At 32.7% G+C, this 16,065-nt stretch overlaps 1 protein-coding gene across 1 annotated transcript; it reads right to left on the bottom strand.

Annotated features, from left to right (window-relative positions):
• Nucleotides 1-114: 114 nt before the first annotated feature.
• Nucleotides 115-6,674, bottom strand: LOC128165479 (ubiquitin-conjugating enzyme E2-17 kDa-like). Its single transcript, XM_052830079.1, has 6 exons — nt 6,520-6,674; nt 5,820-5,886; nt 5,659-5,690; nt 5,036-5,113; nt 3,410-3,515; nt 115-1,891 (listed from the first exon to the last, which is right to left on the bottom strand). The coding sequence occupies exons 1-6, from the start codon at nt 6,541-6,543 to the stop codon at nt 1,752-1,754; spliced, it is 447 nt and encodes a 148-aa protein (XP_052686039.1). The 5' UTR covers nt 6,544-6,674; the 3' UTR covers nt 115-1,751.
• Between the last annotated feature and the right edge of the window lie 9,391 nt (nt 6,675-16,065).

Below are 16,065 nucleotides of genomic sequence, written 5' to 3'. Positions count from 1 at the left end.
AAAGAACTTTCAGTCAGAAGCCATTCACATTCATATCAAATCATTTTAAATATATGGATTTTAACTAAATTGGGAATAATGATATAATGTATACAAATAAAACAAAGATATATATTTGTTCAGTTGATGATTTATTGAAAAATCATTGACAACAAAGGGTTTCTTACATAGAAATGAATTGTTGTCCAAATCAATATTTAAAGTCAACACTTTTTTTCAAACACAATAAACACTTTTCAGAGAGCACTTACCCTGTGCACTTTCCATGCAGTCTTTTTCAATAATTATGTCATAACAGTTTACCCATATCAATACTATGTATGATTAGATTTTTCTGTTCCAATTATTAAATTTTATTTAAAGGCTAAGTTGTAATTCTATACATTTAAAAATTTTACTAACTTCATCCATTTACGTGAAAAAGTAGAAAAGGGTGTTTAAAGTTAATACAACAACATCTGTTAAAAAGTAGACCAAGAAGTTAAAACTCAAACACACAAAAATTAAGTGTCCCTTGTTTTGAGCAATTTACAATGAAAAAAAGAAAACCCTACAAAACCAAAAGAAATAGACTGTGACCCTTCAAGTACAAGTATGTACGACTTAAAATGTTCATTAACTCAACTGTGTCAAAACTATCAACTGACTAAGAAAGAAAACACACCTCAGCAATCAAACTACAGTACACATACAACCATACCGACACAGAATTGTACACCAAATTTGCTTCATTAATTAATTATTATGCACGTAATAGAGAGGTTAAGCATTTCAACGTGTACGAGAACGTGTAACTAGGGGAATCTCCTAATTTTATGTGTATTACGTCACATTTTCCGTATACTGCTTATTTCTACAAGTTGTACAAAACGTGTAGAACCAAAATTACACATAGATGAAAACTTGTAGCATTTTTTGATAAGAATATAGACTAAGTGTACATCAGATGTTGTGTAATGTAAAGCAGACAACAAATTAAGGACAACTATGCTTTTGGTTTCATCAAAGTCATAGAATAATTTCATAAACAATGAGAGTAGAATAAACATGTTGAAAACGCTGAATCTAATTATTTCACACATACGCGTACACTTACAGTTATAAAACATAATCAAAATTTTGGTAAGTGTACGTGTAAACAGACTTGTAGCTTCACACGTACCTGTAGACGTACACGTTTAAATGCTTAACCTCTCTAATATTTAGTGTGATATAAATGTATACTGTGCAGAGAAAAAAATAATAATTTATTAATGTTGAACTTGCACAATGGATACTAAATACTTCAATGTTTGATGTCAAATTGACATACATTTAATTTTATAATGAAGTTTCAATTTTCAAAATTAATTTTTGTCCCTCTTACCACTTCCCTCATATTTATGATAACAATTGTATTTCTTACACATTTAATTTAAATAAAAATCAGTATTTTGGATTTTTAAATCACTTTTAAACATAGTAATAAATATAATTCAGCATGGAGGGTTTTTTTTACCCCTTTGAACAAAAACCATAGTGTCTTTATATTGCCAGACCAATCAAGAAAAATAAATGAACATCAATGAACAAAACAATAATTTTTTTTTTGTCAAATAAAAAGGACAACACATTACCATACTTTTAAAGTAGACACTGTTATTCAAGTACTTGCTAAAAGACTACACAAATACTTCAATCAATCTTCCAAGAGTTTTTCATATCACAGTTAAAAGTTAATGTCCTAGGTGGCTAGGCTAGTCCACTGTCCATTAACTGGCGTATTTCTTGGTCCACTCCATGGCCATTTTGTTATACTTGGCCCTATCTGTCTTGTACAGTTTTGCAATTTCTGGCATTAATGGATCGTCTGGGTTTGGATCTGTCATCAAGGCATTTATGGACAACAGGACTGCAATTACAGAAGTCATTTTTTTATTAATTTTCTAACAAACCTCCATAGAAAAAAAAACTATGTTTAAAATTCTTCTGACTTCAAAAATTAACTACATTTAAATTTCATCACTGACTTCAAAGATAAACTATGTTTAAATTTCATCACCAACTTCAGAGATTAACTATGTTAAAGTTTTATAACTAACTTAAAAGATTACCTATGTATCAATTATGTTTAAACTGACTTAAAATTATTACCATACACCTATTATATACATGTATTCATTCTATGCAGTGTATATACAGTAGTCAAATTTATTGACAAACTAGGAATTTTATTATAAGAATAAAACCCACAACCAGATCTGCATATTCATATACTCCGATCAGAAAGACTGCCATGTAATTACATACCGCTAATCACATCAATTAAGATTAAGTTCTGAGAAAAACTAACATCTTTTCAGGATTTATGCCATACTCCAACATGTTCACTTTCAATATGTAGCTATAACCTTTAGATTTCAATAAGAGCTAGGCAAACAATCTGATTGATTTCAGTCATTTCTGCAGACTTTTACTATCAAATCTCACCACAAAACAAATACAAGGGGGATGCACTAAACGAATGGTAAAATTAAGACAGAGATTATGGCCTTCTGTGAACAAATACAAGGGGGATGCACTAAACGAATGGTAAAATTATGACACGGATTATGGCCTTCTGTGAACACTTGTCTTTGGTTGAGTTGAATAATAATCTTTCACCAATACAGAATACTCTGAACAATCGAAACAATTTTTCCATCACATTCAAGGAGGAAGCATTGCCTGGTTATTTCCAAAACGAATACATGTGCATTAGAAAATTTTTTTTTATAGATATTTTTTTGCACATAGGGACTGAAAAGTAACACCTTTTTTTCTTTTTTCTTTTTTTTTTTTTTGGGGGGGGGGGGGGGGCAAAATTAACAATGCAAGATTTTTCATGTGCAAATTCAATGCAGTGAAAATATATACATATATAAAATGGAGCCAGAATTGCTTTAATTTAAAAGATCCAGCAAATTCACCAATAAAAGCATGTCAAATATCTATTACAAAATATTGAACAGATGGCCACTTCAAAACTATTTTTTCTCTTAAACATCAGTTAGGAGAGATAAAGGCACTCTTGAATGCAAGATGGTCTTTTATAGGAGGTATTATTGACCTTTAGAAACTGTCATCATGTGCAGATCCAGAAAATATTTCTGAGGGGGGAGGGGGAGGGTCACTGACAGTTATTTGAGTTTTCTGGGGGGTGGGGGGGGGGGGTAGGTTTGAGGCATATTTTTGGTAAATTTATAATGTAAATATAAAGAAATTTGAATATGCAGGGGGTGGGGGGTCCAAACCCCCTGACCCCTCCTCTTGATCTGCACATGGTTATTGAAGGGGACCACTGATGGCCCTTTAATGGAGGTTGCTGACCTTTCATAGAAACATTTAAGGCTGGGGGTCATTGACAGTCCTATTTTGGGAGGGTACTGACCTTTAGAAACAGTTAGGGCTGGGGACCATTGAGATCGGAGGATATCCAAACAAATACTGCCATTGCTATTGATGTTTGGGTGGTAAATCTTTGTTGTGAATGAAACCTGTAAAAGAAAATGTAGTTTATTAGTATTCCTTAAAAATATCAAAGCCTCTTCTAACTTAAATGCAAGTCCCATCACCGGTGAATGTAGTAGAATTGATTTAGTCTACTCATTTTAATTATTTCACATCATTTCCCATACAATGTAGTTGTTTCTATAAATTAATTCCTTTCAAAATCCTGCTTGCAAAAGAGCCAATCTGACATCAATGTACGTCAGCTGGTACATGTATATAAACACAAGGAAATGTTGGTCCCTAGCATAATTAAGTTCGCAATGATATCTTTTTTTCAACCCTTGTCAGTACATGTATCAGTATGTCGACAGTCTGGCAACTTGCCAAAGCTCATCCACTTACTCATCTTCTGATACAATATTGTTTCCTGAAAAATTTTCCTTTACAGACGCAAATCCCAGTCTGACTGACTACACTACTTTTCCAAAATCCAAGATGGATACACGTGCACTTATAAGATCAGATGTAATTTAAAGCAGTTTATCATGAAAAAAAAAGACAGCACTAAACACATAAAAATTGATCACTACAACACAAAGGACAAGTACCAGTAGTCAGGAATAAGGAATCTTCACTAGATATGTGTATCATTGCTCCTCATAAACACACAAGATCACCTGCAATTTAATGGTATCCCAAAAACAGCTGAGAAATAAGCCTCAGCTGAGAGATGTCTGTTGCAAAATCACAACCTTAACCTTTAAAACATGCAGCCAGTAACTCCCAAAATCAATCAATATGAATATTTTCATATATATTTTCTATGAATATTAGTTTATTTTCTTCGTAAGTATATGTCTTACATGAAAATCTTTCATTTGTCAATGATGTTGATTAGTGTTAGTTTAGAATGATGTTTTGTGTTTGTTTTTCTGTGCTTTCATTCTCTGCTTCATTATACTTTAAACGGGTAAACATCAATTATTTAGAAATCCATGCCCCGTCTCCAATATATATTTTCTGAACAATGGCATACTGGTTAATCAATCCAACAACAAGAAAACCAATTTTTTTTCTGAAGGTACCATATGCATATGAAAATCAAAAATCAGGTTATATGAAAGTTTGCTTGTCTTGTGTTTACAAGCATGTGTAAGCTTTCACCCTATTGGTGAGATTTCTCGCATGAAAGTAGAAAGAAGCATATCTAATGGAACAGAATCATTCTTGTAACAGAAAAGTTCAATGATTTGGACAAAAGTCAGTATTAGTGACACAACACTTAGATTTCAAAAATGCTTCATTTTACTTTAAACATACAACTTTTAAAACAAAATATATTAGATATGATTCTTAAAACCTCAATTAACAAAAATAAACTGTTAAAAGAGTGGTAAACCTTTTAATACCTTTTCAACCTTTTCATACCAAATTCTTGAAAACTGATCCTCTCATATAATTAACCCAATTATCATTATGGTAAGATTACAACGTGAAACTCTTAAAACTTTTTCTTGCATTAAAAATTCTCTCTTGAAGCTCGTAAGTGCATGAAAATTCTCACCTTTGGAGGTTTAAATGGGTAATCTGTTGGAAACTGTATCTTTAAGAAATAAAGTCCACCAGAGTATGGACTGTCTTCCTATGAAAATATCATCAAAATGATAATAGAATAAAATAAAATCATAAATATCTTATATTTTCTTGGTAACTCTTGTATGTATAATTGATAATAATGATGCTATCAAATTCAATGAATAGTCTTGTATACAAAAAATATAGACTCTTTGGTTTCTTTATGGTCAATTTGAATCACCTAATCTTCTAATACTGACAAGTATTATAAAAAAACATTTGAGGAATTCATCCTGTACATATTTAAAATCAAGCAAGAAAGAGCACAAATCATCCAAATGTTACTTAGTCTGTGAAGTTTGCATTTGTTAATACTGTGGAATCATTAGAATTTGTGGTGGCTTAATTTTCGTGGTGTTCTTGGGTAGCCCTCGCCCATAAATTTACAACTTCAATGAAAGCATATTTGGAAAGAGTTATCTTTGTTACTGAAACTGAAAACCAACACATCCACGAAATTACATTCCCACGAATATAAGCAAAAAGCCCAAAATCCACGAAATTTGGCCCCCGCAAATTTAAATGATTCCACAGTAACAGATTAAAACTTACTGGCCCTTGTATTGTTGCTTTCCAGTTGAAAACTGAAAGAGAAAGGACATTAAATGTGTTAAATAAAATATTTTACATTAATATTGGGAAATATGTATCTTTTTTTTCCAAGTTTAAAGTAAAGATATCCAATGGTACATGTAAGAAGTTCATGTACTTACGATCTCCTTCTGTTTCTGGACCCGCTGAACAGCCTGCGGGTGGGTCTGATGTAATATCTTTAAGTTCCTGGAAACAAAAATTGTATATAAAGTAAAAGGAATGTATGTCAAAACTTTTCAGTGCAATCATATGGAATGATATGGTATATTTCAATGATTCTATAGTGATAGACATAATGAACGCTCAATGTATACTTTTATATAGATCTTAAGATCTTTCAAGAGAAAATGAAAGCAAAAGTTGGGTTTTTTTTTAATGCTTCAGGCTTAAGATATGAAGATATTTGACAACTTTGAATCGGTTTTTTGAAAACAATTCTATTTTTACACCAGGAAATTAGTTTTATAAATATTTACACCACAATGGTGTGCCAAACACTAGGCTATCGCTCGTAATCATTCCAGGAAAACGGTTTAAAACTATACTATCTTTACAATGGCGACAATGATAAAGCGATAATAGCGTGCCATTAATGTCCATTAGGTTGAGTGGGTATTAAAATAGCCATTCCCCTGACCTCTAAAGAAAATGATTTCAAAATAATTATTCCTGGTCACTTTTTTTGTAGGAGACCAACAAATATACTGCTTACCACACAATCTTAAAATAGATTATTCAATGTGCATACATGACAAAGATCGATTTCATATCATAATAAACTTTACTATTACATTTCATAATTGAAAAAACAACATCTACCTTAGATAATCTTTTAAGAGCCATTGTATGTCGTTTGGATCAATATAAAACAAAGCAACAAAATATTTCACTCGATGATCTATAACTCTTGAGTCCGACTTCCGTTTCGCTACAAACACTACTTCGTGACCTCTTATTGACCCTTATTCGTAACAACTCGTTCTTCTCCGGCCTTTGACGAGTGGAGATATTTTTGGGTGCTTTTTCGAAAAAAAGCAATGCATATTATATTTTCATTTTAGTCCAAAAATGAGATTTAACAAAGACTGCACTGTTCTAATTATCTTGGCATGTAGCAACAAAGGGGAGGCGTGGGGGGGGGGGGGGGGTGTCCCTTTTTTTGCAACCATGCAACTTTGTATCGAATATGTCGACATGTGAGATAAATTTGCTGACATGCAAGATAATTTCATGTCAACTTGCAACATAACTATGTTGACATGCAAGAAACTTGCACTCTGATCAAAATTATTCAAAATTTAAAAAAATCAAATATCGCCCACATATATGTGCCTACAACATGACAACATGTTAGATGCTACTTATATGTTGACATGCGAGATAAATATGTTGACCAATGCAACTTATTTATGGTGACATGCAACTTTTTATGTTGTGATAATTGACATGCAAGATCATTATGTCCACATGCATCTTGTTTACATAGATACTACGTACGTATCAACATAAATAAGTTGCATGTTGACATATATTTCTTGCATGTCAACTTAACAAATTAGGCTGCATGTCGACATAAATAAGTAGCATCTTGCAATTAAGTCACATGTGGGCGATATTTAATGTTTTTGGAAGTTTTGTTTTTTCATAATTCTTACATGAATGCATAGTTATGTTGTATGTTAATTATCATGCATGACAATATTACATATAAATCTATCTTGCATATCGTACTATATTTGACAGAAAATTACAATGCAATAACTTGCATACAAGGGGCAGAAGTACACAGCGTTACCATATAACAGATACAACGACTACGTGTAGCTTGATCTGTAACATGAACTCCTTCCCAAAACTTTTCTTATGAACTTACCACTTGTAAGCTTCCAGACGGCTGTACTGTAGAAAATGGAGTCCAGTGGCGTGGCTAGGAACAAAATATTGGTCAGTTTATCATCATCCTGTTCGTTCGTTTAATTGTAATACTATAAATGAACCAGAACATTCAAGTTTTATCTTTCAAAGTGATGCTAGATGGTCATGTCATATCAGGCACGCTGGGTCGTTTTTGAAAGTGGGGGAGGGGCTCATCCAAAAAATCTTGTCAAGCAAAAAATCCTAATCCGTGGGGTGGGGTGGGGGATGGGGGCAGAAAGTATACCTTTATCTCCAATTTCAATTTTCAATTCACAAAAAGTGCAGGGGGGGGGGGCTGCTGATGCTACATGTCTTCATATAAATAATACACTGTACATATATGAAAAAGAAAAGCTTGCTCAAGGTTTAACCTATTAAGAATGCTGAAACATGTATAAGATAGGAATGCATTAATTAAATCTCATTTATTCGGCTAATACTTGAGTATGGTAGTATTGTATGCGATAATTGTTCACAAGAAAATTTAAATCCTCCAAGAAAATGTCCAGATGGAAGCAGAGCTCTCTCTCTCTCTCTCTCTCTCTCTCTCTCTCTCTCTCTCTCTCTCTCTGTGAGAAAAGGGAGAGAAAATCTCAGGTTAATGTGCCTTTAGGCCTTCGTATTTTGCTTTTATTCGGCCAGTGCTGGAGGTATTGTATTTAACTCTCCTAGAAGATGTCCATTTAGAAGCAGGTAAGAATAATCACCAGTCTTCGAATAAAAAACTTATCTACATGTAGCTAGGAATGTCTTGTAATCAGAGTTAGGGTGGAAACCATTATGTATACATAAGAAAAGGGAAAAACAAAACCTTTTATTGTACTACAAGACTGTTTATGGTATAGCCCCTGTATATTTACAAGATTTAATCTTACCTCTCAAACCAACGCAGCATGGTTAAAATCTTCGTAACGTTGGTAACTTTAGCTTTTTTACACCACAGTCTAGGACAGTTTTATGTTATTACAGCTTTTTGCCATTAACTATTCAGCTATGGAATAACTTGCCATTAAAAACAAAATGGAATGAGTCATTTCCATATTTCAAATATGTACATAAAAACAATCTGTAGAATTAGCAAAAAATGCCAAAATTTACAATTACAGAAATCGCAGAGAAAATATTGCTCACTGTCAACTTAGATATAAATCCAGTTACTCACAAGCCCACCTTTTTATCCTACATTTAAGTGACACTTCAAATTGTAATTATTGTGGACACACATGTGAAGATAATTTTCTTTTTTTTCCTTTCTTGTCCAGCTTACATTGATCAAAGATCATTGCTCAATAAGGCTCATGATGATCGTTTTACCGCGCTAGCTAGGGAAACTCATTTGATTAAATGATCATTATAATTTTTCTTATTTTTATTGTGTATGCGACTTTTTCATTTATCTAAGTTTTTCTTGTTCCTTTTTTTTTTCATTCTCTTGTTTTTTTTTCCACATTAATTGCAATTTTTTCAATGTTGCAATGACATCTTTGATGTTCTTATTATATCATATACCTATTCTTCTTGTATAACTAGAATGTAATAGAATTATTAGTTGTTACATTGATCCTTTGGGAGAAGACTTACATGCACTGTATGTACACTGCCTGATGTTGAATCCTTATATGTATATATTTGCACAATAAAATATTTTTTAAAATGAAATATACATAGTTGTAACCGGGGGGGGGGGGGTGCGCGGGCAGCAGCCCCCAGAAACTGAACATGTTTTTTTAATTACGGCGGCCGTCATTTTGATATACACGTAGTACAATGTATTAGATTTAATACCCCAGCCAAGATAATACAATTGTACTCCAAGGAAAAGCTCTATTCAATATTCATTTTGTTCTTTTGTCTACATAGAATCCACAATAATCGAGAGAAAAAGTTTAAAAAAGAAAAAAAAAAGAAAGCAAAACAGACAACAACAGATAACAAATAATCAAGAAAATACATCTTCAGAAAGATAAATCAAGTCAACAACGACTGACAATATGGTGAATGTGGTATTCTTATTTCATTAGACTTTTAGATTACGAGTTGCGGTATGCCTGGCATATTTGTCTTAAAACGGAATACAAGTTGTAGTGCAAGGTTACCATATGATGCAAAAGCCTATTTATTGCCTGTTTTAGAATTTCATATAATAACTCTGACAATTTATACTTTCCCTTCACCAGATCGAAGAACCGGAGGATAGATACTCCCTGATACAAACTGTTCCCTGAAAAAGCAGTGCTACTTCTGTTCATTTTTTTATATGGATTGGTGCGCGGACCAGTTGATTGTAATGAAAATATTTGTATATGGATCTACATGTTGAACTTTTGACTCAGTCAAAAAGTGTATTACTACATGTGATTCGGGATGCTTCGGGATGAGTTTGACAGAAACGCCAAAGGTTGTCGGATTTGCAATGGAAATAAAAACCCCAGAACCATTGGCAGTTAACGTACAGTACGATGGTTTCTGCATGACATATGGATCTGCCGTGGGCATATAAAATGGGGGGGGGGTCGTTTTTGTTCCTTTCTGTGTTATTTTGTTAATTCGTCAAACAAATTACAAATGTTTAAATAATTTTTATTGATCCGTTTGAAAATGGTATGTAAGATATTGCATAGATGACATTTGTGGGCGTTTTACAAAATGTAATATAGCATATAGATATAAAATATAAGTAAAAATTTTTCATAATAATTTAACATTATTTGCAAATACCGTAATTCAGAATCTTTCTTGTTTAACGGGATGGTTTTTTCTATGGGATTCTATTTTAGATAGAATATAATGTTGAAAAAAATGAAAGATTATGAAAAAAATTCTATTTTTGAATTCATCACAAAGAATATTTCAACTAAAGAGGTTGTTTTATATCAGAATCTCTTTTTCAGAAGAATTGAACTGACCAGTTGTCATTTATAAAAGTAATTCGATATATTTTCACATACGCACGACGCGTCAAAAATACTATTATAATAGTAGGTAGCTTAAGAGTACACAATATCAATTTAGACTTATATAAAATATTCAAACTCTGTAACCATTTTAACCGATCAAAAGGGTATACATGTACTGATCACCAACCACCCCACCCCCTGCCCGTATGGAAAACTCTTTTTCGTTTTTCAGTAAAAAAAAAAAGTTTTTAATAAAAATAAATAATATAAAGAAGGAATCCAAACACACCTAACACTGAAATTGATACGTATTTTTCGGGAAAGAGCTAAAACTTATTTTATTACCATATAGCTTGTGCAAAATAGGGGGAGGGAACAAGTGAATGAGTAGGCCCCCATTTGGAAAAAAAAATCCTGAATTTGCGCCTTAATGTGATAATAACGCATGTATTTGTTTTGTTTTAATTATAAAGTACCGGAAAACTGTTCTGGATTTGAGACATATCTAAGTCTTTTACGCTTTTTTGTTTTTTAAATCGCCTATCATTTTCAATCATGAATATGAGTTTCCTTACTTTCCCCAGCTAACAGTAAATCAATCGCATTGAAGTAAAGTTTATATTTTCTAAAGAAAAAAAGAAAAGAATCAAATCACAATTTTTCTGATAAAGGTACGTATTGTTATTTCATTGAAAGACAAAATCATGACAAAGATGCATCTGCCGGCAAAACTGTGCTTTTATCTGCACTTAAACTGAAACTGAAACTTGCAGAAAATTGCCTCTCCTTCAGCCAATTTTTATCTGATTAATTCATTTTGCACCAAATACAGCATTTTTTACAAATGAATGTAAAATAAGTACATTCAAATTCATGACAAGTAAAATACTCTACGCATTTTCAAGTTGCCTATCTGCACTTACAGAATTCAACTTTTCTTGCATTTGAAAGTCCGAAGATATACTACTGAATTTTATACATGTACACATGTACATGTATATGCATTGGTTAGAGTAATCTTTTATATTCGGAAATCACACATATTATATAACAAACATGTTATATTTCTTCTCATAATAAAAACATATACTCCCTACCTAAGAATACATCAATAGGTATGGGTAAATATACGCCAGGTGCCCTGTGTCAAAAATTAAGGACTCAACAAATTAACTATGAGATCTACCTTAAATTTTAAGATATAATTTGTTAAGCTGTAAAGTGTTTTTTAGTAAAGAAATAATACATTTCTTTTACCTTTAAAATCTGGGCATTTCTCCTATATTTTCATATAGGGCTCTCCTTTTAAAAGTGACCAATACAGTCTAAAAATAGCCAAAGCCATTGAGCCCTCTTACAGAAGCATTGGGCATGGATAGACGATTCAAATATTTAGATACGGTAGAAAATCAGCTAAATTTACGGTAATAGTTCAGAGTTTGTTTTCTAGATATTTACAATACATTTGCTTATTATATCAACAACTATATTTATTATACTTTCATGTTAAATACTAAAATCTGATTGGTTTGGACGCAGTTGGTTATCCGTTCTATTACCCTCAGCGTTAGCAACACACTTGGCAACGGGTAACACAACGAATTGTTACATGCGCGTAAACTATGCGCGTATGGCTCGCCGTAGAATTCACTTCATTCTATATAAAAGCAGTAAAATTTTCTTTAAAATTAGACATTCAGTACAATAAAATAAATAGTGCCTGTTTGGGAGGGTAACTGTTAAAACTGACACCACGAGAAAACCATTGTCAACCTTTGCGTCGGTTGACAATGGTTTTTTTCGGGGTGTCAATTTCAACAGTTACCCTCCCAAACAGGTATTATTTATATAATACATGTAGATACAATTTTTATGTTATGTAAATCAGGGTCAAATGGAGATATCCCAATGCACGAATATGGTTCATGTTGATTCTGAATGCAAAACTAGGAAGTAAACTCTTTAGTACAGTTAATCCGATGCTATGATAAACATTATTATTTTTTTTTTTTTTTAGAAAACTTCCAACACAAAATATGGTTCATATAAATTAAAATTTCGTTTTAAGAACGTATAGCCAAATTATTTAAGGAATAAGGAATTAATCATTCTTTGAGTAATCTGAGGTGTTAATTTTCAGTGATTTTGGTCGGACCGTGGTCAAATCCAAAAAACCCGATCGAAGGTCTTTATGATAGATTTGACCACGCTCCGACCAAAATATCACCTCATGATATTCAAAGAACGGTTCCTTACTACTTATATTTATATTATTTCCTATTTGTACACTTTAAAACAACATTTTAAAACCACTATTTTGTCATGTGGCACATGCTATGTATTACTACGCAGCGCAGCAACTACCGTTTTTCGGTTATGCTACAAAACGCCCATTTTGTGTCGCTCAGGTAGCAATGGACAGTTTCGGATAAAGTAACATTTTGTAAAATTGAGAGTTGTTGTACTTGAAGGCTTATGAGTGTTTCTTGTTGAAGTTGAAATGCAATATGTAGGTCCCATATGTTAGGTACATGAGAATCACTCAATCAGAAGTAAATGCTAACCTGCGGCTATGACTGTTGTGTTGACTTTACACAGTGAAATTGCAAGTTACAGACGGGAGGTGAAATCACTCGGAACTACTCGGATGTCTCGCGCACTCGACATTAACCTGTTTGTATGGAGCGCAGCGGAATCAGCCGAGGGTTGCCGATTGAGGTGAAATAACACGAAAAGTAGGTGGATGGGACATTGTAAACTAGACACTGGTAAGTTTTTGATATGTGATGGTGCAACATGCACACGATACGGAAGGTCAACCCTTTGCAGGGAATTAGCTTGGGGAGGTCTAAAAAGCTGAAAAATCATAAAAAATTAGCAAAATATGAAAGGGTCAAAATCTCATAAAAACCAGTATGTAGAGAATTTTACAGGTTTTGACGAGTAATTTTGTTCAGAAATTGGTGATTGGCCTTATAAAGAGTGAATTAAAGGTATTTGTGCTGAATGGAAACTGAGGAAATTCTAGCTACAGAGTTCCAAAGACACGCATCCTCTGGCTACAATGAATTGTATAAAAAAAACTGTCCCTTGCCACCTCATCTTTTATGAAATTATTGGGCTAAAGGCTTCAAAATTGATTCGTAATGTTACCACAGACAAAGATATTTGAAAATGTAAATAAACTCATTTCATTACATGTTGCTCGTTAAAGAAAAATGAACATACATGTAAACAAAATCAGAATATGACGTACAACTTCTTATATATTCCGTTTTGGGGGGTTTTGGGGTTTTTTTTTTTTTTGTTTTTTTTTTATTGGGGGGGGGTGTGTGTTTTTTTTTGTTCTTTTGTGGGTTTTTTTTTTGGGGGGGGGGGTGTTAAATCTATGAACTAACTTCAGTTTGACTGTTTACCCACACACAATATGCTCCAATTAAAGGATTAACATGGTAACATTTGTAAAAGCTATGATCAACTTGATGGATGGTTGGAATTATCTGAGGATAACAAATTTTTTTAAAATAGTGAAAATTTACGATGCAGCTAGCCTGTGAAAACTAGATTTGGGTTAATATGCCGTGTTTAAATCTTTATTAAAACGTTAACTAAATGTATAATACATTAAACTTGACGTATAATTGTGCATTAAGAAAAGGAAGAACAAAATTTTGATTGTAGAAGGCGATTATCATAGCATTGTAGCTGTAGCGGTACATAGAGACACATAATAATATTAGCCTACTTTGCCACACAAATTGACTATGTGGCTATCATGTCGTAATTATTTTTTAATATAATCAACTTGAAAAATATCAAATTTTATATAATTAACTTGTTCTTCTCGTTTCTATGGTAAATGGATTTGAAAGAATTGGACGAAATCGAAATTTCAATCTCATAGCTCCTAAATGCAGGAAATGGATCACAGTCCCATATCATTTCCTATGGGAAATCATGTAAATGAATCCAGGCTAATGATCCCAAACAAAATATTATCATCGCCTCAGTTTTGCTAAAAAGGTTTTTGTTGCATTTTTCAAATAGAGAGATTTTTGCAAAATATTTCATGATTTCTTTTTAGCTCGGGCCCAAAAAATTGGAAAACGTTGTTTCGCTCCCAAACATACTCTCTCTCTCTCTCTCTCTCTCTCTCTCTCTCTCTCTCTCTCTCTCTCTCTCGCAGTTGTGTGAATGACCTGTAAATGAGAATAAGGAAACTGTAAGTATTAGGTTCAATTCTACTACAGTTATTGCCGAGATCAAAGAGGTGCCGCGGACATTATTCTCCAATATACCACGAACGTCATCAGTAACTACTGTTATAGTAGAATAGAAATGAAGTTCTTGTTATCGTGAATGTTGCAGGATAACCTCCTCGGTCTCGAAATGTTGTTTGAATTATATATTACTACATTATATTACGCCTCGGCTTTTATATTTCAAAACAACATTTCTCGACCTCGGAGGTTATTCTGCAACATTCACGAAAACTCGTACTTTATTTCTTAAACAACAGCTAGCGTTATTATCATGTTAACATTAGAAACCAAATAATTTGCAAGTGTTAGAGGTTTGTTTTTGTTTGTTTGTTTGTTTCTTTTTATTATTTTTTATCGTTATTCTTTTTTTCTATCCTTTTCTTTCATTCCTTTGAGCGAAATATAAATGAATAGAGATGGAAGGGTGATAACAATGTTTACTATGTGACCTTTATAGCGTGAAACGGGTAACTTTTAATTAATATTATCATAGTATTTGTTTAATTTATCGAAAAATCGAGAAAAGGGACGCAAAAATAACCAATCCCACTCGCTAGAACAGGAAAAACAATATAGACCAAAACTTTAATAATCGGTGAAATTAATTTTTAAAAACACGATGAGACAAAAAATTCCATGGTATTGTATTTTTGTTTTCAAGTGCAAAATACTGTTATTTTATCTGCTGAAGCGTGCAATTGACGACACGACATCCGGCACTGATTATTAGCCTTTGGAAATCGGCTTTTAATAAAAGTCGCATATGAAAAATTATCTACGCATACTTTAGCTGCAGAGCTTATATGTACATATGTGTCTTCATTTTATAATTTGGATTCGTTCACTGTCATTTACTCGTTGTTTGTATAATTCTATTCTCCATCATGGAGGAAATAAAAGATTAATTAATGAACTAAAAGCATTAATTTGTCAGAGTGAAATTTCAATTTGATGTGCGACATTCTACGCATAAAATAAGGAAATGATGAGAAATCAATAGAATCATAATTGTGTACAATTATAAACTTGAGGCTAAGTGGAGCCGAGGACTTTCTTATTTTGTCAAGGAATCAAAACTCACAGCTTGCCAGAACTTCACGCTGTTATAAAAAAAAAAAGACGAAATCGATTTTCCCTCAAAGACTTTTGATCGATACTAAAGAAGAGAAATCGGCAAAATAAATTTTATGAAAGATAACTGCATTTAGAATATCATCTGCATGCAGACAATTAATTGGATGACCAGATGAAATCTTTTCATCTGGTTCTAGTCCAATCATCGGTCGCAA

Source organism: Crassostrea angulata, chromosome 10, assembly GCF_025612915.1.
Source record: "Crassostrea angulata isolate pt1a10 chromosome 10, ASM2561291v2, whole genome shotgun sequence".
NCBI classification, from domain to species: Eukaryota; Metazoa; Mollusca; class Bivalvia; order Ostreida; family Ostreidae; genus Magallana; species Magallana angulata.
This window is presented reverse-complemented; position numbering and strand designations above follow the sequence as displayed.